This window comes from Anomaloglossus baeobatrachus, chromosome 2, assembly GCF_048569485.1.
Source record: "Anomaloglossus baeobatrachus isolate aAnoBae1 chromosome 2, aAnoBae1.hap1, whole genome shotgun sequence".
NCBI lineage: Eukaryota > Metazoa > Chordata > Amphibia > Anura > Aromobatidae > Anomaloglossus > Anomaloglossus baeobatrachus.
The window spans coordinates 718862574-718887264 of NC_134354.1; the positions used below are offsets into that span (position 1 = coordinate 718862574).

General features: G+C 46.8%; 2 protein-coding genes across 4 annotated transcripts in view; one reads left to right on the top strand and one right to left on the bottom strand.

Moving 5' to 3' along the window:
* Positions 1–24691, top strand: part of STARD13 (StAR related lipid transfer domain containing 13) — a 298193-nt gene that overhangs the window by 87982 nt on the left and 185520 nt on the right. Inside the window, exon 1 of one of the 3 annotated variants that reach the window (XM_075337336.1) lies at positions 11979–12192. The exons of the other annotated variants lie outside the window; for them this stretch is intronic. Coding sequence (XP_075193451.1) covers positions 12159–12192 — 34 coding nt within the window. The 5' untranslated portion in view covers positions 11979–12158. Of the gene's footprint in view, positions 1–11978; positions 12193–24691 lie in introns of those variants that run through there. 3 annotated transcript variants of the gene reach the window in all.
* LOC142292425 (uncharacterized) overlaps positions 20232–24691 on the bottom strand; it is a 102933-nt gene continuing 98473 nt past the window's right edge. Inside the window, exons 2-7 of the mRNA XM_075337769.1 lie at positions 23366–23426; positions 22123–22200; positions 21966–22043; positions 21653–21866; positions 21416–21572; positions 20232–21285 (exon numbers count right to left, since the gene is read on the bottom strand). Coding sequence (XP_075193884.1) covers positions 20232–21285; positions 21416–21572; positions 21653–21866; positions 21966–22043; positions 22123–22200; positions 23366–23426 — 1642 coding nt within the window. The remainder of the gene's footprint in view (positions 21286–21415; positions 21573–21652; positions 21867–21965; positions 22044–22122; positions 22201–23365; positions 23427–24691) is intronic.

A 24691-nucleotide genomic window follows, 5' to 3' on the forward strand; every position in this document is an offset into this window, starting at 1 on the left:
AGCGGGTGGAGAACAGATTTTGAAGGCTCCGTCCTCGTTGGGTAAATTGTCAGGATGCCTGAAGCTACTCCCTGACCTAGGGTCCATGTACCCCATCATGCCCTGGCCCCTGCCCGGTGATAGCACAAGGCCGCCGGCTGTCCTCCTCGACAGTCCGTGCCCCTTGTTACGATCCCCTGTGACCGGGGTCCAGCTCCTACCAGGCCCAGACCAACATCTGCCACCTTTTAGTTCACGGAGCCCAGCTCCTGACCTCTCCTCTTGAGTCACCGCTCAACTGCCTGTCTCCTGACACTCCTGATACCTGACCTGTGTCTGGTGGGTGTGGTGCAGAGTGTTCCTAGGATTTTGATTAGCCTGTTCTTGGCAACACCAAAGGTGAGGGACCCGTAACCAAGGAGGAGATGGATATTTCACAGAAGGACAGATTGCACAATACCCTGTGACGACCCGATAGGCCAGGGCGTCACACATATACTCTGTATGACATGAAGATTTCTGGCTGTGAATATTATAAAATCACACCAATAATATAAATTTTTAAAACATACCAATTGTACACAAACATGGCAGCTAATGCTGAAAAGCTCCCAGAAACATGAGCATTATATAAGTTGTTTTCTGCATTTTTCACTAGTTTTCCCCTGCAGGCTTTATGAATAATTTTTTAGTTCTCTCTGAGCTTTTGGGTGGAAACTATCTGCTTAGATGTCTCCTATACACAGTACACTGAAACAGAGAGGGATGGCTGTTAGAACTCTCCGGTACTTATTGACAGATTGTTCTGCAGTGCATCAGTGCAGTTACTGAAGCCATGAGCTGTGACGCTAGAATGACTGAAAGCCAGCAGACTCCTGGAAAAAATACAGTTAATTGGCTAGTCGGCCCCCTAAGCATGTTAGCATACCCCTGTGGGCAAACTAACATGCTAATGAATGAGCAGTGTCAGAGGCATGGTCGCTCTCACCTCATCTGCCACTGCTGGTTTTCGGCTCAGTGTACATGATCAGAAGTCTTGGACTTCCAGTCATGAGTACTATGAAGCCAGGTGTACGCGTCCCAGCTTCAAACTGGTGTAGTGCGCATGACTGGAAGTCCGGAAGAACGTGGATTATTAGCATGTTTGTACACCCACAGGGACGTGCTTACATGCTAATAGGGCCGACTAGCCAAGGGAACTAACGCCCTTGCAACTAGTCCCTGCGCTCATTAGCATATCATAAAAGATCTTTTAAACACTTTTTCTAAAGATCTCTTTATCTTTGATACTAGATACAGGGATAGATAGGCAGGGATTAGCAATATGCACCCAGAACTGCTCGTGGTTCTGGGTGCATATTGCACCTGACAGGTTCACTTTAATAGTATAAAAAAAAGTTGCCAGGTTCTTTGTAAATGTTATTGGAAAGCTCTGCCGGTGCACATCGTGTCAGTTGAACTAATTTTATTACTTTATAACTTACTATATTCTCTATCCTCCCTGCTAAACCTTAGACATTGAACGGCAAGTGAAATCATATCTATATTTGTAGCCCGAGTTGTATCAGAGCCAAAGAATGCGCAGTTTCCACCCATTTCCCTTAAAGACCTGTCACTTGCCATAAATATGTATTATTTTTTTTATGTGATGTAAATGCAGCTGTGGGAATAACTAGCAAAACCCGACCCACCTATTTGATATTCTCTAGCAGCTATCAATCAAATAACAGTGCATTTCACAAACGTTACCTGCCTATATTTCTGAAACAACCCATCCGATCTCACAACTAAAGGTATGTATAGAATAAGCATGATAGCACCAGTATAGCACGGGCTTTAGTTTATATAGGAAAATCCTGGTGGTTGGTCCTCTTTAAGTAATTTTTTAGACAATTGGAAGTGGTCTTTAACTGTTTTCTTAGGCAGCCTTCTTGAGAGTCACCTCTTGGCTATAAAGATTATATTTATAAACAAGGAAGAGATGGCCATTTCTCAGGAATGAAGAGTTGCAGGTCGGAAAGAAAAACAATGTCAGCTTCAGGAGAACAACAATTTTTATGTCAAGTAAAGAAAAGAATTACAGTATATATTTATGGGAAGTGATGGGTCATTACTAAATATATATAATTATTTTGATAAATAAGTTAAAAGCATTCAATGCTACATTATGACCAACACATGTTGGAAGAAACTCAACTGGATATCATATAATAGGGTTTCCCTTTCTTATCTATATATATATATATATATATATATATATATATATATATATATATATATATATTGTGAGGTAGCGTGGTCGGCTGCGCAGCAGAAGACACGGGATCCAGGCACCAAGGGTCACAGCACACGGTTTAATATCCAAACAAAAGTCCACAACAGTACACATGTGCCTCTCCGGCAGAGAACTCAGGGAGTTGTGTTCACTCCCTCACACCCGGCACCCCCGCCCTTGTTCCTGTTTCCTTTTAACCCTTCCTTCAGCCTGTAGGGAAACAGCATTAACCCTGGAGTGGAGTTACTTTCTATCATGGAGTGAGCACAACCGGGGCGAGACATACCGGCCGTCATAGATAACCCCGGTCACAGTCTCACATACCCCCCCCTCAGTTCAAGCGTGCGGGGTTGAACTCTCGCCATCAAACACGGGCCGCGGGACAAGGCATCGGCGTTGCCCTGCAACCTACCGGCCCGGTGTTCAACCGTAAACCGGAAGTTCTGCAGAGAAAGGAACCACCGGGTAACCCGGGCATTCCGTTCCTTGGCGGACCTCATCCAGACCAGCGGAGAGTGATCCATCACCAAGCGAAACTGCCGTCCCAGCAGGTAATAGCGTAGGGACTCCAAGGCCCACTTGATCGCCAGGCACTCCTTCTCCACTACGCTATAATTCCGCTCGGGAGGGGTGAGCTTCCTACTTAAGAAGGTGACGGGGTGTTCCTCCCCCTGAACTACCTGAGACAGCACTGCACCCAGGCCGACCTCCGAGGCGTCAGTCTGTACTATGAACTCCTTCCGGAAATTAGGTTTGACAAGAACGGGCTGTCCGCACAGGACCCCCTTCAAGGCCCGGAAGGAGTCCTCGGCCTGCGGAGTCCAGCGCACCATGACGGACTTCTTGCCTTTGAGAAGGTCCGTCAAGGGGGCTGATAGTCCCGCAAAATCTTTTACAAACCTCCTGTAATACCCCACGATACCCAGGAAGGCCCTAACCTGCTTCGTGGTCAGGGGTCTAGGCCACTTCTGGATCGCCTCAACTTTGTTAATTTGGGGCTTAATCACTCCTTGGCCTATTACGTAGCCCAAGTAGCGGGCTTCCGTGAGCCCCAACGCACATTTCTTGGGATTGGCAGTCAATCCGGCTGTTCGGAGCGCGTTCACCACCGCTTGTACCTGTTCCAAGTGGGTCTGCCACTCAGAGCTGTAAATAATGATGTCATCAAGGTACGCTGATGCATACGCCTGGTGGGGTTCCAGCACCAAGTCCATCAACCCCTGGAACGTGGCCGGAGCGCCATGTAACCCAAAAGGCAAGACAACATAGTGGAAGAGACCCTCCGGCGTAACAAAAGCGGTTTTCTCCTTGGCGGACTCCGTCAGTGGCACCTGCCAGTACCCCTTGGTCAGGTCGAGCGTGGTGAAATATCGCGCCTGTCCCAGCCTATCAATCAGCTCATCCACCCGGGGCATGGGGTAGAGATCGAACTTGGATATTTCGTTCAATCTCCTAAAGTCATTGCAGAACCTTAAGGAGCCATCGGGTTTTGGTATTAGGACAATGGGACTAGCCCATTCACTCCGGGATTTTTCGATGACCCCCAGGCGTAGCATTGTCTTCACTTCCTCTGATATGGCTTGTCTTCGAGCCTCCGGCACCCGGTATGACTTCAGGCGTACCTTCATGTGAGGCTCGGTGACAATGTCATGTCGTATCAGACTGGTCCTACCAGGCAACTCGGAGAAGACATCGGGGTTCTGCTGAACCAGCCGTCTGGCCTCTCGCCTCTGTGTCTTGGTGAGGGCTTCTCCAATCCTTACTTCCGGTTCGTCCTCTCCGGAGGTCGCTGGAGCCGGATGTGAACGACCCGAAGAGGAGGGAGATGGGGAGAAAACAACCATCAGGTTTTCCCGTTCCTGCCAAGGTTTTAATAGGTTGATATGGTATATTTGTTCAGGTTTCCGCCTACCGGGCTGCAATACTTTATAGTTGACCACCCCGACTCTTTCCTTTATCTCGTAGGGGCCTTGCCACTGAGCCAGGAATTTACTCTCCGCCGTGGGGATTAAAACCAACACCCGATCCCCGGGTTTAAAGGTCCGCACGGTGGCTTGTCTATTGTAGCGGCCGCTTTGCGCGGCCTGAGCCTCCTGTAAATGCTCCTTCACAATTGGCATGACCGCGCTTATGCGGTTCTGCATTCCTAAAATGTGTTCAATCACACTTTTATGGGGGGTGGGCTCTTGCTCCCATGTTTCCTTTGCCAGGTCCAACAATCCCCGGGGATGTCGCCCGTATAACAATTCAAAAGGCGAAAACCCCGTGGATGCCTGTGGCACCTCTCGTATGGCAAACATCAAATAGGGAAGCATCATATCCCAGTCTTTCCCGTCTTTGGAGATCACCCTTTTGAGCATGGTTTTCAGGGTTTTATTGAATCGTTCTACTAACCCATCCGTCTGAGGATGATATACAGACGTACGCAACTGCTTGATCTGGAGTAGCTGGCATAGCTCTTTGGTTACTTTAGACATGAATGGGGTCCCCTGATCCGTAAGGATCTCCTTGGGCAACCCCACCCGGCAGAACACAGCAAACAACTCCCGAGCTATAAGCTTCGCCGCAGTATGTCTGAGAGGTATCGCCTCTGGATACCGGGTGGCATAGTCAACGATCACTAGGATGTGTTGGTGCCCTCGAGCGGACTTTACGAGGGGCCCCACCAGATCCATCCCTATCCGTTCAAAAGGGACTTCTATAATGGGTAACGGTACCAACGGGCTGCGAAAGTGGGTCAGGGGTGCGGTAAGCTGACACTCCGGGCAGGTTTCGCAGAACCGTTTTACCTCCCCAAAGACCCCGGGTCAATAGAACCTTTGCAATATTCGCTCCTGCGTTTTCTTGACCCCTAGGTGGCCACTCATCAGGTGTTTATGAGCCAAGTCGAGGACCCGCCGGCGATACGGCTGGGGCACCACCAACTGCTCTACCCCCACGCCCCGTATTTCATCTACCCGGTAGAGTAAATCCTGCTTAAGAGCGAAATGGGGGTACCTTACCTGGGCACCGGGCAGCTGTGCCACCCCGTCAACTACTGTCACCCGACTCCGGGCATGTATTAATGAAGGGTCCTGGAGTTGGGCTGTCCCAAACGTATCCGGGGACGCCTCCAACTCCGGGATGGGCTCGACCGTCTCAGCCTCTCCTGCCAATACCTCTAGGCGCGACCTATCGGGTTCACATTCTGTCCCTATCATGGGGACCCCTACGGCAGGCGTCCCGGATTCAGGATTGTAGGGCTCAGGTCCTGGACTGACCAATATCTGAGGGGACTTAGGAGGTCCCTTCCATAAAGTCCAAAAATAGGGCAGATCCCTTCCTAGGATCACGTCATAGGGAAGAGTGTTAATAAGTCCCACCTCATGTTGCACCTGACCGCAAGGTGCTGTGATGGTGACAATCCCCGTGGGATAGTCTCGGCGGTCCCCATGTATGCAAACCACCCCCACGGTACGTCCTGTGGCCTTTACTTTAGCCCTCAAGGTTGATCGCACAAGGGTCACTAAGCTTCCGGAATCCAACAAGCCTGTAACCGGACATCCATTCACCTGTGTTTGGCACAAGTGGGGCTCAGTCTCTGGGGAGACCAGGTCAGCGGTACACACCACCTGAGCATACATTGAACCCCGCCGAGTAACTCCACAATCCATGGGCTCCGTGGTGAGTGGACACTGGGCTTCCATATGTCCCACCCGCTGGCACCGCCAACATCTAATAGGGACGGAAACCCCCTTGACGAGTTGTCGTTTAGGGTATATAGCCTTCCGGACCTCAGGGACGGAGGGCGCGGCCTCAGACGGGACGGTAGCGGACTCCTGCCCCGGTGTCAGCGGTGGGTCCTTGGCCCTAGGCTTGGAGGGGCCGGACCGACGAGCGGTACGCAAAGTCTCAGTGTCCCGTATCAAGTCCTGCGTAGCCACATGCCGCTCTACCAGGCCCACTAATTGGTCCAGGGTACTTGGGTCGCCCTGTCCTACCCACCGTTGAATGGTGACGGGTAAAGTGCGCACAAAACGATCAACTACTACCCTTTCCACCATTTGCGCCGGGCTCAGAGTGTCAGGCTGCAACCACTTCTTTACGAGATGCAACAAGTCATAGGCCTGGGAGCGTACGGGTTTGGCTTCCTCATAGAACCACTGATTTACCCGCTGAGCCCGTACATAGGTATTCACCCCCATCCGAGCAAGTATTTCGGCTTTCAGGGTCGCATATTCTAAGGCGTCCTCGGTACAGAGGTCCAGGTACGCTTTTTGGGGCTCCCCCGTCAGATAGGGCGACAATACCTCAGCCCACTGGGGGGTCGGCAGCTTTTCCCGCTCGGCCACCCGCTCAAACACCGCCAGGAACGCTTCCACATCATCCCCCGGGGTCATCTTTTGCAACGCCTGTCTCACCGGTTTCTGGAAGCTGCCGTCGTCACCCGGTCCCGGGGTTGTTGCTGCCGGTCCGGCACGGATCGACTTGGCCAGGAGAACCATCTGTTCTTGGTGCCTTTGTTCCTGCAATTTCAAAGAGTACTGCTGATGATCCAACGACCGGAGCAGGTGTGCTGTTGCTTTAGTATTTCCTCCATGGCGTCGCCGGGTTTGGGCTGTAGTATAGCCGCTTGAATCCAGGACATGTGCTACCGGGTCACCAGAAATGGAGGTTACACCTCACCGGGCTGGCATGCCCACATTCTCCACCATATGTGAGGTAGCGTGGTCGGCTGCGCAGCAGAAGACACGGGATCCAGGCACCAAGGGTCACAGCACACAGTTTAATATCCAAACAAAAGTCCACAACAGTACACATGTGCCTCTCCGGCAGAGAACTCAGGGAGTTGTGTTCACTCCCTCACACCCGGCACCCCCGCCCTTGTTCCTGTTTCCTTTTAACCCTTCCTTCAGCTTGTAGGGAAACAGCATTAACCCTGGAGTGGAGTTACTTTCTATCATGGAGTGAGCACAACCGGGGCGAGACATACCGGCCGTCATAGATAACCCCGGTCACAGTCTCACAATATATATATATATATACATATACATATATATATATACCGTATATTTTATTTTATATACTATTTTTATATATATATATATATATATATATATATTTGCCACACATGGTCTCAGATTCTGATAAAATATTATCCAGATCTGGGAAAATGACTGGTATGAGAAAACATGTATCATGTAGCGATCAGCGGAATTCCTGCGGTAATTCCATCAGTATGCAGGTGCCGTATATCCAGTAATATTGTGTGTAATATCTGGAGTAGCTTAGTGCTTTATACATATAAACACATGTTAAGGGGATCAGGGATGTTGGCCCAGCATGGGTAAAAAGAAAAAAAAAATACTGGTATCGGTTCTGCTCCTTGCAGTGAAGCCATCACGTGACCTCTGTAGCCAAATAGTGGCCATTTATCAGCTGTAGCCTTGACATTCTGTCCTAGCATTAGAAACTGCTGATTGGCTGCAGTGGTCATGGAAAAATTCCTGATGGAAATACAATTTAGAAGCCCAGTGGAGGATTCTGGCAGAACGGAGGCCTAGCACTTGCCTGGTAGATGAGTATTGTTATTTGGGCAAGGGGACTGGGTGTTGAATCAAAACCTCACATGGATACTTGTGTAGAATAAATAATTTCTGGGACTGGTTTCTCAGAGTTCCCTGCTGCAGGATTGTATTGTATCTGGATGCAGATATAATTGAAATCAGCTCATACTGCCTATAGTTGTGGCCAGCTGACAAAATCTGGGAATTTTGCCCCTTGGTTGTTGGGTATTTATGTATGTGTTTTTTTGGACGAGGAGACAAACTCTAGCTCTTTTGTATTGGGTTGCCTCATTTTGATTTTTGCAATGGGTCATCCTCCACTCCAGGCATGATACTATTACTCATACATTTAAAAGGCCTGACACCTGCTGCCTGAACAATGGACAGTATGTATCAGACATTGGCCCTATCATTTCAGTCAGGAGACCATGCCACTAACTTGACTAGTCCAAGAGGCCAGTCCCTCTGACTAGTGCAATAGGCCAATCCCTCTGATTGGTCCAAGAGGTTAGTCCCTCTGGCTAGTCGAAGAGGCCAGTCCCTCAGACTAGTCCAAGACAGCAGTCCCTCTGACTAGTACAAGAGACCAGTCCCTCTGACAAGTCCAAAACGCCAGTCCCTCTGACTAGTCCAAGATGCCAGTCCCTCTGACTAGTCCAAGATGCCAGTCCCTCTGACTAGTCCAAGAGGCCAGTCCCTCTGACTAGTCCAAGAGGCCCTAACCACTTCTCGCCATCTTACTACACTTGAGTTACAGGTCTGTCTATATACACACATAGGGAGAGACCTTTCACTTAAGGTAAGCGGGATAAAGCTGTCGGGGACTGGCCTTTTGGACTAGCCACCTGAGCAGCCAGGTAATTAATGTATATTTTCTCTGAACTACCTGCCTGAAATGATAGATGTAGTCTCTGATTCATACTGCTTATAGTTTGGGCATCATGTATCAGCTGTCAGGATCATTTTAAGGCTGCAGTAAGATGGCTGTAGATTCTCTCATGTGAGATTATCAGGCTCAAGATGCTAATGACACTCTGATCAAACTCTGATCAGAGTGTCAGCTTAATGTGATCCGATTCTTTGAATGAGAGAAAGTCAGGAGATAGAAAACAAAATTTCTCCATCTTCTCCAGTCTACGAATGTACGGGAATCAGACTGCATTCGGACGTCATCCAAGTGCAGTCCGATGTTTTCAACGCACCCTTAGACTTGAATGGGTGCGCGTCATCCTATTTGCTCTGCCACTTGCAACATGTTGTAGTTTTGTTCTCATGTCAAATTAGAATGATAAAAAAATTGCTGATCAGCACTGCCCCATAGTGTAACTGCAGTGGGTGAGCAGACCCCCTGCAAAAGGGAGCATAGTTAACCCGGAAATGTTATTAATAAAAATGTTTTATTTGTATGTGCATGTGTATAGTGTTAGGGTACCCCTAGTGGCCGGGTGGGACGGCTGTCACCACAGTGGGGAGGAGGAGCCGGCAGAGACAAGGGGAGGAGAGAGCAAGGGTGTGAGGGAAAGATTAGATCAAGGGAGCAGTCGTCTCGGGGACAGGAGCGGAGCAGCAGAGCCGGGGCAGAGTGTGGGAGCTGGAAAGCAGGGAAGCCGGTGAGAAAAGGAGCGGGCGGAACCTCATAGTGTGAAGCAGTCCGGTGTGGGTCCGGGCTGTGGGTAGCCAGAAGTGGGAGCCGGGCGAAGTGGAGTAGTCAGGCACATCCCCACTGGAGGGGACGCAAGGACAGGCTTCCCCCAGCTAAGAAAGCGTATCATCACCTTTATTGCTTTGTTTGGGACTTTGTGAAGAATAAAAGAATGTTTGTTCATTGCATCGAACCCTGCCTGAAGAGTGTTTGTGCGCCGGATAACATCTGCATCACCACCACACTCTGCCCCACCAAGTCATCTCCTGTCCCCATAGTGACGGTGGAACCAGGGGTACGCCTGATTGCAAGGGCCACGACTACAAGGCCAGAGGCACCCCTGGCACCCCGTTACATGTGGCGTAGTCGGCAGGATGCGATTCCCCTGCCAGGAACCCAGGAGGCTGGAGATCGGGTCGTGCCTGAAGCACAGGATCCGGACCGTGATACAGGATTTCCAGTCCCGTGGTGGGAAGAGAACCTAGTACCCGTAGCGTTGGACCGGGTACAAGATGGCGGCAAGGAGGCCGTTATCTGTGGGGAAGAAAAGGCGCGGAAAGTTGGCGCCGAAAGAAGAGCCTGGGGCTGGCCGGTGCCGAAGAGAAAGCATGGAGTACTCCGCCCAAAGAGGGGAGGCGCCAGCTCCAGGGCACGGAAGAAGAAAAAGAAGTACCTCAGCGGAGGAGTCAAGATGATGCGTGGGGCTGGGGGTGGAGTCTGTTTAAGAGCGGGAAACGAGGACCCGCCTCCACTCTACCCAGTCTCAGCATTGACACCGCCGCCGTTACCAGCAAGATTGTCAGGGGCAGCGACGCCTTCACCACCGAGAGGAGCTGCAGCAGCTGCGCCTGTGGAGCCACCCTACGCCCCTGCGTCCTTCCAGAGGATCCGTCAGCAGCCGGGACAATCCCTGGGGGCATACATCCAGGCCCAAGCGGTGGAATGGAAGAGGGCCTGGCCCCCAGAGTAAGTCACCACTGCTGATCTGTTGTTTAAGTCCGGCGCCGTTTAGCCGGCAGAAGTTCTTTTAAAGTTTCACGGGACGAGCTCCCTTCTGTGTGTTTGTACGGGCAGTCGCCCCATCTAAGACCGGGAGCGCTGTTGCCAAGCCTCCGGGCGCCCATCTAAGACCGGGAGCGCTGTTGCCAAGCCTCCGGGCGCCCATCTAAGACCGGGAGCGCTGCAGAAACCGCCGGGCGCGGGACTGGTGGCCGTCCAGAGGAGGAGAACTGGGCACACTGGTGGCCGTCCAGAGGAGGAGAGCTGCGCACACTGGTGGCCGTCCAGAGGAGGAGTGCTGCGCGGGACTGGTGGCCGTCCAGAGGAGGAGAACTGGGCACACTGAAGGCCGTCCAGAGGAGGAGAGCTGCGCACACTGGTGGCCGTCCAGAGGAGGAGAGCTGCGCACACTGGTGGCCGTCCAGAGGAGGAGAACTGGGCACACTGGAGCCCTCTGTGTGGGTGCTGCGCCTATTGTGGACGGTATTGCAGACTTTACGTACTTCTGTGTGTTTTAAGTAAGAGCCGTGCCGGGAGGCTCGGGTTTTAAGAGGGGAGGTATGCAGTGGGTGAGCAGACCCCCTGCAAAAGGGAGCATAGTTAACCCGGAAATGTTATTAATAAAAATGTTTTATTTGTATGTGCATGTGTATAGTGTTAGGGTACCCCTAGTGGCCGGGTGGGACGGCTGTCACCACAGTGGGGAGGAGGAGCCGGCAGAGACAAGGGGAGGAGAGAGCAAGGGTGTGAGGGAAAGATTAGATCAAGGGAGCAGTCGTCTCGGGGACAGGAGCGGAGCAGCAGAGCCGGGGCAGAGTGTGGGAGCTGGAAAGCAGGGAAGCCGGTGAGAAAAGGAGCGGGCGGAACCTCATAGTGTGAAGCAGTCCGGTGTGGGTCCGGGCTGTGGGTAGCCAGAAGTGGGAGCCGGGCGAAGTGGAGTAGTCAGGCACATCCCCACTGGAGGGGACGCAAGGACAGGCTTCCCCCAGCTAAGAAAGCGTATCATCACCTTTATTGCTTTGTTTGGGACTTTGTGAAGAATAAAAGAATGTTTGTTCATTGCATCGAACCCTGCCTGAAGAGTGTTTGTGCGCCGGATAACATCTGCATCACCACCACACTCTGCCCCACCAAGTCATCTCCTGTCCCCATAGTGACGGTGGAACCAGGGGTACGCCTGATTGCAAGGGCCACGACTACAAGGCCAGAGGCACCCCTGGCACCCCGTTACATTAACATTAATGATAAAACATCGTCTAGCCCTCTTCCGAGTTATACGGTGGTGTGAGCGACCCCCTAAAGGGAAATAAAAACTACAGTATATCTAACAGTTCACTTTCTGTTTTGTTTTGTCTGTTTTCTTGCTTTATTACTGTTTGGTTTCTTTATTGTTTGCTGGAAAGTATAGTGAAAGTAATATTTTTGTGTAAAACATCTGTACTTCTCATAGTACGGTAAATCTACAAAGCACGTTACTGAGAACACAGAAGTCATTTCACTAAACGCAGAAGACATTACATAAGATGTGGCCGCTGATTGGCCGGACGTGCAGTCGTGCAGCTCATAGCGGGTCAATAGGAGCACTGTACAGCTCAATACATCCACTATTGTTAGATGAGTGCAATGAAGCAACAAGCCAGAAGGATGACAAGCTTCGCCTTCTCTACAGCATGGCATTGTGATTTAAGTTGATAGAAAGTTGAGCCGTGGTTTCACCATGATTTTCTGTGCAGCCGAGAGCTTCCTATGCGGTGAGTAGTCATTACATGCCGGCTTTATCTTCATCTGCGGAATGTTCATTTTATTTTTATTTTCAAATATTTAACTCTTTGTACAAGTCTTATAATTGTCATAGCCCCTGCGCAGCGTCTGGTAATTAGTGTCGGGGGACAATGTTGGGTTCATTCAGTCATTCTGGCTCGGTTTGTGGCTCGTGTGTGCGATCACACATGTGTTCCTGGTAATCGGTAGCTGCAGGCTGTTGTACCTTCATTTCAGAACTTGGATTGCATTTCACGTCCTGTTCTAAACAATTGTACGGGGTAATCTGATTCACTGAACTTGTTGCTTCGGAGACTTAGGTAACAGTTAATGACGTGTCATGTTCTGACATTGGCTTATATTATTCATTATAAGATGTTGTGACCTAACTTTTTATTTTTCTTGTAGAGGATTTTTTTAAATTTACATTGTGATTATTATTGGCTCAAAGCTGTGGAGTAGCTCAAATAAATTACAAAGGAGCTAATCCAGGTGCAGATCCTCATGCCCAGTCCGCAACACAAATCCAAGTTTTAGCTGATTATTTCGCTGCAGATTATCTTCAAAATTCACAGCCGCCTTCACTCTCTAATCCTAAATTTAAAGGGAGTCTGTCCTGTAAAAAAAATGCTATTAACCTGCAGATATGTGGTTATCTGCAGGTTAATAGCATTGTGAACCTGCCCAGCATCGGCACTGAGAGCCCCTCTGCCGGGAGGAAATTAGCTTTTCTCCTCATGGTAGCCTCTGGCTTTCAGTTATAAGAATGGCACCAGCACGGGTTCAGTCACCGATTAGTGCATAGTAAGCGTCGGCTGAAATCGCCCCCAGCACTAACTGACAGCTGGCTCAGTATTGCAGCTGGCTACCTCGGGCTTTCAGTTATACGATGGCGCCAACACGTCTTCAGTCACTGCTCAGTATACACTAAGCGACAGCTGTAACTGCGCCCATCACTGACTGACAGCCGGCTGTAATGCTGAGCCAGCTGTCAGTCAGTGCTGGGGGGAGGTTTCAGCCGACGCTCACTAAGAAAGAAGAAAAATTGGGTCAGCTCACCTGCATTCAGACTTTCCACTCCATGAAGCACAAAAAACACCCTGTTTGGTGTGAACACTGAAGCAAAAAAGAAAATCCGGCTTCCAAGATTTGGATAAATTTGCAGGCTTTATCACAAACCTACTAATTAAAATCCAAATAGCAAAAGGTGTCTAGGCAAATTGAGCAGAACCCCAATGGGGGAATAAAGGAAAAATAAATCTTTGAAAAAGGACTCTTTAGACTGAAACATGTAGCTGCTTGAGTAACAACCACGGTCAATTTATTTATTTATTTTTCCTTTATTCGCCCATTGGGGTTCTGCACAAGTTTCCTAGACACCTTTTACTATTTAGTAAGTTTGCAATAAAGCCTGAAATGTTATCCAAATCTTGGAAGCTGGATTTTTCTTTTTTATTTTGATGCTCACTATGCACTGAGCGGTGACTGAAACCACACCGAAGCCAACCCTATAACTGAAAGCCAGAGGCTGCCAGGAGGAGTAAAGTAAATTTCCTCCTGGCAGCGTGGCTCTCAGTGTTGATGCCAGGCAGGTTCAGAATGCTATTTCCATGCAGATTAACATCATATTTGCAGACTAACCTCATATCTTTTTACATGACAAGATCCCTTTAAAGAGACAGTGCATAAATTCTAGTACAAAATATAAATTTATCACTATCTATATTAATCAGATTTGTCCCTGAATTGGTTTTTCCTTTGTAAATCTGTCCAGGCTCATGTACACACGTGTCTGAACGGTCATTTTACCGTCCCCTCTCTCTCTTGACCCCCCCATATACATGAACTGTCACTGACTTATCTCTTAAATAATAATAAATAATAAAAAAGGGTCAGGCATAAAAATTCAACCTCCCAGGTCCTTATCGCCCCTGACATTATCTGTCTATCAACGAAATTGGCAGTTCGACTTTTGTCGACTTTGGTGTATGTGTCCTTTATTCATGTCATTACTAGAGATGGGTGAATAGTAAAATATTCAGATTACACTATGTAACAAAAAAAAATTCTGTTCCTTGGTTAAAAGTGTTATTTCCTGTTTAATTGTGCATTACTTATTTTGGAAAAAGTTGATGTAACCCCCGAAACTTTGCATTTGTGGCTGCCACAATGATTTTAGGATACCTATGTAGTCCAATAGTAAACTCACTATATTCGAAAGTCATTGTTCATTACTGTCTTTTTATTAGTCTGATAAGATTTGTGTAACCAAAGTATGAAAGGTGTTCAAGACTTCAGGATTCCAGACTTTACATCATTCAAAGCTATTGATACGCATAAGTATTACTCCATAATGGTAACCATCATCCTTCTCTTCCCCTTGCCCATTCGGCAAAGCTTAAAGAAGACTATGAAAATGTGAACAGATTGTTAAATGCGCTGAAATATGAGGAATATGGTTGGGAAGTCATTTGAGATTTCAAAATGGTTGCGTTCTTGGTAGGTCTTCAAGAAAGCTATACTAAGCTTCCATGCTCTGTTTGCCTTTGGGATAGCAGGGACGCTACCATAGACAATATTGGCCTGAATGTACTGAGTTTCCGTGGGGAACAACATCATTAAATGGGAGCCACTTGTAGACCCTCGAAAGGCACTAATGCCACCTTTCCACATCAAACTAGGCCTAATCAATCAATTTGTCACAGCTTTGGACAAGGAATCAGTGACATTCAAGTATCTACAAGATCTCTTCCAAAAGCTTTCAGAAGCAAAAGGTAAAGCTGACGTTTTATGTTGACCCTCAAATCAAGAAAGTTATGAAGTGTCAAGAGTTTCCCAAACTCCTCAAAAGAAAAGAGAAAGACACATGGATCAGTTTTGTTAATGTAGTTACAGGCTTCCTTTGGAAATTATAAAGCTGAAAGCTATGTTGCATTGGTTGAGACTGGTGAAGCAAAATGGGCTGCACGAGGTCTCAAAGTCCATATCCTTGATGCCCATCTTGATAGACTCAAACGGAAGATAGATTCCGAGGAGCAAGGAGAGCGCTTTCATCAAGATAGCAAATTTCAAAATATAGGATGCCAGGTAAACTACAAGGAAAACCTGATGGGGGACTACATTTGGGGATTAATGTGTAAAAGTGATATTTAAATACCCTCACAAAAGTAAATGACACGCCCGCCCCAGGGTCGGGGGACTCAGAACCGGGCCGGACTAGTCCGGGGTCGTCAGCCGTGGCAGGGTTCAGTTCCATAACCCTGGCGGTGTCTTTTGGGGTAAATAAAAGGGGGGTTTAAATAAAAGAGAATAAAATAAAAAGAGTTTTTGTCGACTACGCCACTTGCGGTGTGCGGCCAGGTTATTTGGGGCCGCTGCTGCAGGTTTCTGCTGGGGCTGGTGGAGTGATGTAGCCTGGATGGTTAGAGCCCTCCGCAAGCAGGGACAGGCCCCAGCAGTGGATGATGGGGGTTGTAGTGGGAGAACAGTCTATGTGAGTGCACGCCGTCAAGAAAACAGTCCACACCCGTGTTGTAGTTTAACTTGCCTTGTTTACTTTTCTGTAGTGGTACCTGAACCTGCGGGTGCCGATCCCAGGTGTACCCACTCCCCTTGTTCTCTGTGCCAGCTGTGACCTGGGATCGCTGTCCTCCGTGCACACTTGTTGTTGATGGGCACTTGTGGCCTAGAGCTACTGGGGAACCCCTCTGTTTCTGTCTTGGTGCTATTGCAGGCAGCCTGGCCTATTTAAGGGGTTCAGTCCCCGGTCCCCTCTTTGCTGCTTGTGCTTCAAACTTTTTTGGGTTGGTGATGGACCCTGGAGATCTTTTCGCCCGGCAGAGTTAACAACTGACCATAAAGTGTCCCACTGTCCTAGGGTCTGCACCCCGCGTTGTGCTGAGTCCCGTGAGCCTTGGTTCTGAACTTCCACAGGCATCCCGTGGTTCCTGGAGTCTACTGCTTCCACAGGTAACCCATGTTGCCTGGAGTCCCGTTCCGTACTCCACAGTCCCTCACTCCTTTTACAGCACTCCATTGTCACTGCAGGTCTTTTCAGTACTTTCCACTTCCTACTACTTCTGACTACTACTCCTCTCCTCCTCTCTCCTTCACTTCCTTCCTTCACCTCATTCTCTGACTGACTGACTTTCTACCGACTGCACTCAACTTCCTCCCGCCATTTCCAACTGAGCACTGGCCCCCTCCCCCTCGCTGGGTCTCTCCCTACAGGCTGGGTGGTACTATCCAATCAGTGCCCTCCCCTTTTACCTGTTACTAGGCAGTCTCCCAGGCTGGTGTTGGGGTTGTGTGTGTGGCCTGAAGGTGCTGGTGTGTTTACTCTGGCACGGATATTCCGGGGTTTGGATTTCCATGGGTTACATTTGTGGCACCTGGTACCTCAGGGGTACTACATAAACATTTCTAGGTTACTTTTCATCAATTTGTAGCATTTTGATTAAAATATACTAATAATTGGAAATATATTGTATTTCGTTTTCATTATGAACTTAAACCCAAACATTTGTAATTTTCCTTAAGTAAGTATTCCAATTTCAACTTTTCAGTGTCCTGACCGCAAAATCAAAGTTTTTGCAATACATTTTTTTTCATGTTTTAACGATATAACCAATTAAGAAATGACATTTATTCCCTGGGAACAAAAGTCATGTTACATAGTGTTATTCGTACCGAATTTCAAGTACTATTCTAGTATTCGTTCTGAATAATGAACCTAATGCAGGTCAATGGGGAACCCCAGCAATCTTCAAGAAAAATACTCAGGTTCCCCATTGACATGCGTTAGGTTTGTTATTCATGACGAATACTAGAATAGTACTTGGTATTCAGTGCGAATAATCTGAATGCGAATATTTCACTATTCGCCCATCTCTACTTATTACCATTACAGGCAGGATTACAATGATAAATAACGTATTTATAGACAGCACAGTATCCACTATTTACAATACTAGATATCACAGCTCATCTCCTCCCAGCACAATGACCAAGTATAATGCAAACCCACAACATACTTCAAAGTCAAGTAATATCTTCAGTCTGTTGTTTCCATTGTCCATTGAGCTACTGAAAAGCCTATATCTAAATGCTGTTAACAAAAGCTAAGGGAAGATAGTTACCTCAAAAATCATGGGCAGATTGTTTATAAGTATATCTTTATTTTTTTTAAAATGGATTTTACTATGTAATCTAACAGCAACAAGATGTAAGGGTAGATACCATGATTCCAGCTATGTGTCACTTACTGGGCTGTGTGTTGCAGTTTCAATAAAATCAGTGTTTTATCAGCAGGAGATTATCATGGCAGGACTAGGTGTCTCAAGCCTGCTAGGCAACTGCTGTGTGCAACCCCACCTCCATCACTGATTATCAGCTTTTTATCAGTGTACAGTATACACAAAAAGCTGCCAATCAGTGGTGTGGGCGGGGTTATACAGAGCTCAGCATTCAGAGAACTGCTAGATCTGCAGAAGAGAAAACACTGATTGTATCACAACTGCTGCACCCAGTAAGCTAAGTGACACATTGCTGGAATTTAGTGTCTCTGCCCCTACAATATGTTGATCTCAGAATACATAGCAAAAACCTGCTGACAGACTCCCTTTAATGTAATCTGCTACGTTATAATGTGTGATTATGTCAAAAAGTCTCTTTTTGCAAAAATATATTGTAGTGTTGGATGGGAAATCTTCAGCATTAGTAACTTAATTTTGTAAAATAATTAGGGTACTCAGAATATGTTTTGGGGGTACATCAATTGTAAGATATTGTTTTCTTCATTCTACAGTAAACTTGTTCCTTTAGACTTAATATGCACAAAAACTACTGATACTGCAAAACCACAGCCCTCTAGCACCTATACTGCAGCCTCAGAGCCTTTACCAGCACATATTGTAATCGCCTGTTTGTATTGGAGGCCCAGCCTTATTACAAGGTCGTATATTGCATAGGAATGTAATCTTGACATATTGATGCTTCACTAAGCGCTTCACTGAGATAAAATAAATACCTAACCTCCGATATACCCTATACATACCCCTCAGCAGCCCAAGTTACATACATTCCAGGAACTGACTTTCTTGTGTCTCTTAGGCTACTTTCACACATCAGTTTTCTGTATTCAGGCACAGTCCTTTTTTTTGCCGTATCCAACGTTTCCGGTTTTGTTGTGCAAACCGGAGCAAACCGGACCTACCGGATCCGTTTTTAAGCGGATCCGTTTATGACGGATCCGTTAAAAAACGGATCCGGTAGGTCCGGTTTGCATCCGTTTTGCATCCGTTATGTCCGTTTTTTTACGGATCCGTTTTTTAAACACTAAACAAACAATTAACGAGTTCCGTATTCTGATTGGCTATTGGGAACATATAGTATATATACAGTATTTTGAAGCATATATGACAGAATGAAGACAGAGGCAAGCAGAAACCATGGATGCTATTCTTGCAAATTACACAAAGATCGCTGCAGATTTTATATTTGAGGCAAATCGCTTGGCTATCATCGTCAGAGAAAAGGAGCGACAGCGACTGAGGCGTCAGCGACATCGACGCTTTTGGATCCATCCCCTGACTGCCCAGAGACTGACACGTGGGGTGTTTTCAACACTATACCTGGAGCTCCGTGGAAACCATGAAAAATTCACAAGCTATGTCCGGATGTCAGTGATTAATTTTGACGTCCTCCTTGGCCTTGTTGCGGACAACATCCGTAAAACGGACACCTACAGCCGGTTCTCTATAACACCCGAGGAGCGTTTGCTGGTTACGCTTAGGTAAGTTTTTTTTTTTTAAATTGTATCCTCCTGTAAATTGACTTTTAACTGTAATGTGTTTGCTATTATTTTTTTATAATTATTGTCTTTCCTTTACAGATTCCTTGCAACTGGAGAGTCGCTTTCATCCCTCCACTACCAGTTTCGACTAGGAATTTCCACCATCTCGGGAATCATTAGAGACACTTGCCAAGCCTTGTGGGATTGCCTCCATGAGGATTTCATCCCCCAGCCCACCAGGGACAGATGGCTTGCAATTGCTGAACAATACTATAACATTTGTCAGTTTCCAAATTGCCTTGGCTCAGTGGACGGCAAACATATAAGAATTGTGAAACCTGCTGCTTCGGGGTCAGAATACTACAATTATAAAAAATATTTCTCAATTGTCCTAATGGCAATAACGGATGCGGACTACAAATTCATCTCAGTGGACATTGGCGCATATGGGAGATCCAATGACTCTCAGGTCTTTAAAATGTCCCCAATGGGGCGGCGAATCTATGGGAATACTTTTGATTTCCCTCCTGCAAGACCTCTTCCTGGCACATGTGAGCCCCCAATGCCCTTTGTTTTTGTGGCCGACGAAGCCTTTCAACTCTCCCAACATCTATTGAAGCCATATGCAAGCCGTGGATTGACGCAAACACAAAAAATATATAATTACAGATTATCCAGAGCCAGAAGAATGGTGGAATGCTCCTTTGGGATACTAACCAGCAAATGGCGAGTGTTGTTAACAGCCATTAATTTAAACATTGAAACTGTGGATGAAATTGTGAAAGCATGTGTGGTACTGCACAATTTTGTTTTAACAAAGGAACCTTTGTCCTTGGATGACCAGAGTTTGGAATCCACCTCTTTGACTGACTACACCAGTCCTGGATTTAGGAGTAGTGTTGCCTGTTCAACAATCCGTGACAAATATGCTGACTATTTTGTGTCCCCAGAAGGTAGAGTAGATTGGCAAGATCAAATGGTGTAAGATTTTTGTTTAGTTTTATAACAAATAAAAATAGTTAAAAATAAATTAAAAAATATCTTGTTAACCTTGTTAATTTTAAGCTTTCACTCGCTTTAAAAATTTGTAATTTTTACACCGTCAAATTACAACATGTTATGTTTTTGTATTACCTTTTTATTTACTTAACTTGCAAAATAATATTCCCCCCAAAAAAAACAAGAACAAATAAATACTTTTCAACAAAAAACTTTTATTTTTATTACAAACATAAATTATAAATTGGTATATCTTGGGCTTGGGGTGGAGATAGTACTGGAGGGGCTGACAGGTGGGAACACACGCACAGTTGGAGTATTGAGGGTGGAAAGTGGTGTTGGTGGTGGTGGTGGGGAAGTAACAGAAGGTGAAGGTGTGCTTGAGAAACCAAGAGGGAAACCAGGAGATGGGATGGGATTTGGTAAGGATTGAGGGGTGGAGTGGAGGGATTGGGAGACAGAAGAGGTGGCTGGTGAATTAGTGGCTTGAGTTGTGGTCATGATGGGTGTGGAAGGCGAGATGTGGTAGTGGGTAGGAAGTGTAGGGGCAGATGTGGTTGGGAGCTGGTACTGGGCCGCAGGCTGGTACTGGGCTGCAGGCTGGTACTGGGCTGCAGGCTGGTACTGGGCTGCAGGCTGGTACTGGGCAGCAGGCTGGTACTGGGCAGTAGGGGGAGTAGGGACAATGGCTGGAGGGGGGGCAGGTGGTCTTGGAGGGGTGGGTGGAGGTGGTTGGGAGTCAACCTGCGCCAGAGCCTGCCGTGTGGCTTGCATTACATGCATCTGATGGTCAAGAGATAGCTTTTCCATGCGCTCTAGTACGGCTTGAAAAAAACAATGATTGGGTGATTTACTTGCATCTAAATGCAGCCTGTCCAGACGCGTGCACAATTCGTGCGTATTTTTTTCCATATTGGCATTTATTAAGCTAAAAGATGAACGATTTTGTTCGGCTAATAATTGAATGGCGTTCTGGAAGGCTGCATTTAGATGCAAGAACTCGGGCGCATAGCTCTTTTCCTGACCCCTATGACGCTGACGCCCAGAACCCAAAGGTGTTCTACTGAGGGCAGCAGTGTCAGAGGGGTGGGGTAGGGGAAAAGCTATCTCATCACCAGCAGCTTCAGGTAATGAAGTCTCACGGGAAGCTCCAGCGCAGGTGGATGGGACAGATGTCGATGGAAGGGAAGGTTCAGATGGGTGGGGTCTGTGCCTGTGTTCCCCAGTGGCGGACTGTTCAGGGATCGCTCCTGTCGGGTTCGATGCAGGCTCCTGAGTGCTGCAGACGGTGCTGTTAAAAAGAGGAAAAACAAAACAATAATTAATTTAATTGCTATACATTGGCACTGACTAAAAAAAAAAAGGCAAAAAAAATCAGACATAAAATATTATACTTTGTACATATTGTGGGGAATATTTACCTTCTGCACACCATAGTTGTCCGGAGGAACGACAACGCTCTAAAGTAACGGTACTTCGATCTGCGTCCTCCGGATCCACTCGGGGCCTGCATCTCTTGATTCAACTCCTTTTTGAAGCGATCCCTGATAGACCGCCACCGCTTCTGAAGTTTGTCACCTGAAAGTGGAAAGCAGAAAGTGGTTAGTATACAACACATTACATCATGCAGCATAACCTACTGAACTGTGAATACTTACGCTGTTTCTTCTGGCCACGAGAATTGAGCTCCCCCCAACCTTCTACCGCTGCGTGGCATACCTCGTCCCAGAGTCGACGGGTTACGATCGAATCAGCGTGGCGGCGGTCAGCCATGTTCCACAGCGGCTCCCTTTCTCTAACTTCATCGATGAGGAGGTCGATGTTGATAAATCCGGCCTCCTCACCGTCAGAATCGGGAGCACGCTGTGATGCCTGTTCAAAGAAAGAAAAAAGAAATTTAAAAAAAAAATAGACAAAAATTCACACTGACATGACAAAAAAAAAAAAAAAAAAAAAAAAAAATTAACTTACACTATGACCACCGCCACCTCGACGACGACCCTGGGACGGTCTTGGGGGAGCTCTATCGTGAGCCCTAGAAGTTGAAGCCTTTAGTGAAGAAAAAAAAAAACATTATTTACTTATGTGTTTGGTGTGCTGTGGTAAACAATTCCTGTATGAAACTTACACTCTGACCGCCCGCTCCGTGTATTTCTCCACCCCTTCCGTCCTCTTCTGGCAGCATCTCCTGTGATGTTTCGGCCACCTGTGTAAATGTCGTTTATTTAAAAAATTTTTTTTTTTTTTTTTAAAAAAATAACACCAAAAAAAAAAAAATACCTCAGTTTCTGAACCGAAGGGCGGGCTACCAGAAGACGACATCTTTTTTTTATTCAACGGCAACACTGCACCTGCAAAAAAAGAAAAAAAAATGTCTAAGTACATGTACGCAGCTCACAGCAGTGATCTGTGGACAGTACTGTGGACATTACCTCAGGAACACTCTCCTCCAAATCCGCACTGGCACTCAATGGAAACGGACACAGCAACTGGCTGTCCACAAATTCAACGGCAACACTGCACCTGCAAAAAAAGAAAAAAAAATGTCTAAGTACATGTACGCAGCTCACAGCAGTGATCTGTGGACAGTACTGTGGACATACCTCTTCCCTGGAGCACTGGACTGGAGGACAGCAGAAGTTGAAGTCAGGATCCGGCAGGAGGTGTGTAGAATGTGCTGGATCCTTTTATAAGTTTTGTGATGATGAAAAAAAAAAATTTGCGCATGCTCTGTTTACCAAACCGGATGCGGTCACCGCATCCGGTTTAAACCGCATTGCGCCGGATCCGGCATGCATAGACACCCATTGTATACAATGCCGCATTGCGCCGGATCCGGCAGAATGCGGTTTTTTTAAGGGGCCAAAAAACGTTACATGATACGTTCTATCCGGCCGCCGCATTCAATTATTTTGCCGCATCCGGAAAAAACCGGATGCAACGCAAAGCCATCCGGTACAATCCGGTAACAATGCAAGTCTATGGGGGAAAACCGGATGCGGTACCGGATCCGTTTTACCCGTTTTTTTCCGGATTGAACCTGATGGAAAAAAACTGATGTGTGAAAGTAGCCTTATAGACAAACTAACCACCTTTCCAAGCACATACCGTGTTTCCTCGAAAATAAGACAGGTTCTTATATTATTTTTTGCTACAAAAGATGCGCTAGGGCTTATTTTCAGGGGATCTTATATTTTCCCACATTTTTTTTCTTGAACAAAAAAACCCAACATTTTTTCAAATATAATCATGTCATTACATTTTGTACTAATCCTGATACCGGTTCAGATGCACATTTTCTGCTATTCTCATGGTGCGGATCCAGTCCTATAGTGGTGGGTACATACCATATTTGCAAAGGTTTAAATTACCTGCTTAGATTTATTATTCTCATGTACTGCTAGGTTTACACCCAAAGAATGCATACACCACCTAAAAGAATCACAATTACCAGATCCAAAACAATTAGAGTTGGCAAGTGAATGGGCTCTCACATACAAATCTGTGCCGCTGTCAGGTCCCCCTGCATTCTACAGCGATTGGCTCCCCCTGGTGACTGGAAGCGGTATCACTTACTGAGAGTGATACTGGTACCAGATCTGTTTGTGACAGCTGAAGTGCAATGTAGCTGGAATGGCAAGGGACCTGACAGTGATGCAGATCTCTGTGTGAGAGCCCATCCACCATGAGCAACTTGCTAACTGTAATTGTCTTTAGTCTGGTGAGTGTGATTTTTTTTTGGGAGGGGTGGGTCTCTGCTTTCTTTTGGGACTGTCTGCTTTCTTTTGGGGGTGTCTCCTTTCTTTTGGGGGTGTTTGCTTTCTTTTGGGACTGTCTGCTTTCTTTTGGATTTGTCTGCTTTCTTTTGGAACTGCCTACTTTCTTTTGGATTTGTCTGCTTTCTTTTGGGGGTGTCTGCTTTTTTTTGGGGGTGTCTGCTTTCTTTTGGGACTGCCTACTTTCTTTTGGGGCTGTCTGCTTTGTTTTGGGGGTGTCTGCTTTCTTTTCGGACTGTCTACTTTCTTTTGGATTTGTCTGCTTTCTTTTCGGACTGTCTACTTTCTTTTGGATTTGTCTGCTTTCTTTTCAGACTGTCTACTTACTTTTGGATTTGTCTGCTTTCTTTTCGGACTGTCTACTTTCTTTTGGATTTGTCTGCTTTCTTTTGGGACTGTGTACTTTCTTTTGGAGGTGTCCACTTTCTTTTGTGACTGTGCTTTCTTTTGTGACTGTCTGCTTTCTTTTGTGACTGTCTGCTTTCTTTTGGGGGTGTCTGCTTTCTTTTGGGGGTGTTTGCTTTCTTTTGGGACTGTCTGCTTTCTTTTGGATTTGTCTGCTTTCTTTTGGAACTGTCTACTTTCTTTTGGATTTGTCTGCTTTCTTTTGGGGGTGTCTGCTTTCTTTTGGGGGTGTCTGCTTCCTTTTGGTACTGCCTACTTTCTTTTGGGGCTGTCTGCTTTGTTTTGGGGGTGTCTGCTTTCTTTTCGGACTGTCTACTTACTTTTGGATTTGTCTGCTTTGTTTTCGGACTGTCTACTTTGTTTTGGATTTGTCTGCTTTCTTTTGGGACTGTGTACTTTCTTTTGGAGGTGTCCACTTTCTTTTGTGACTGTGCTTTCTTTTGTGACTGTCTGCTTTCTTTTGTGACTGTCTGCTTTCTTTTGGGGGTGTCTGCTTTCTTTTTGGACTGTCTGCTT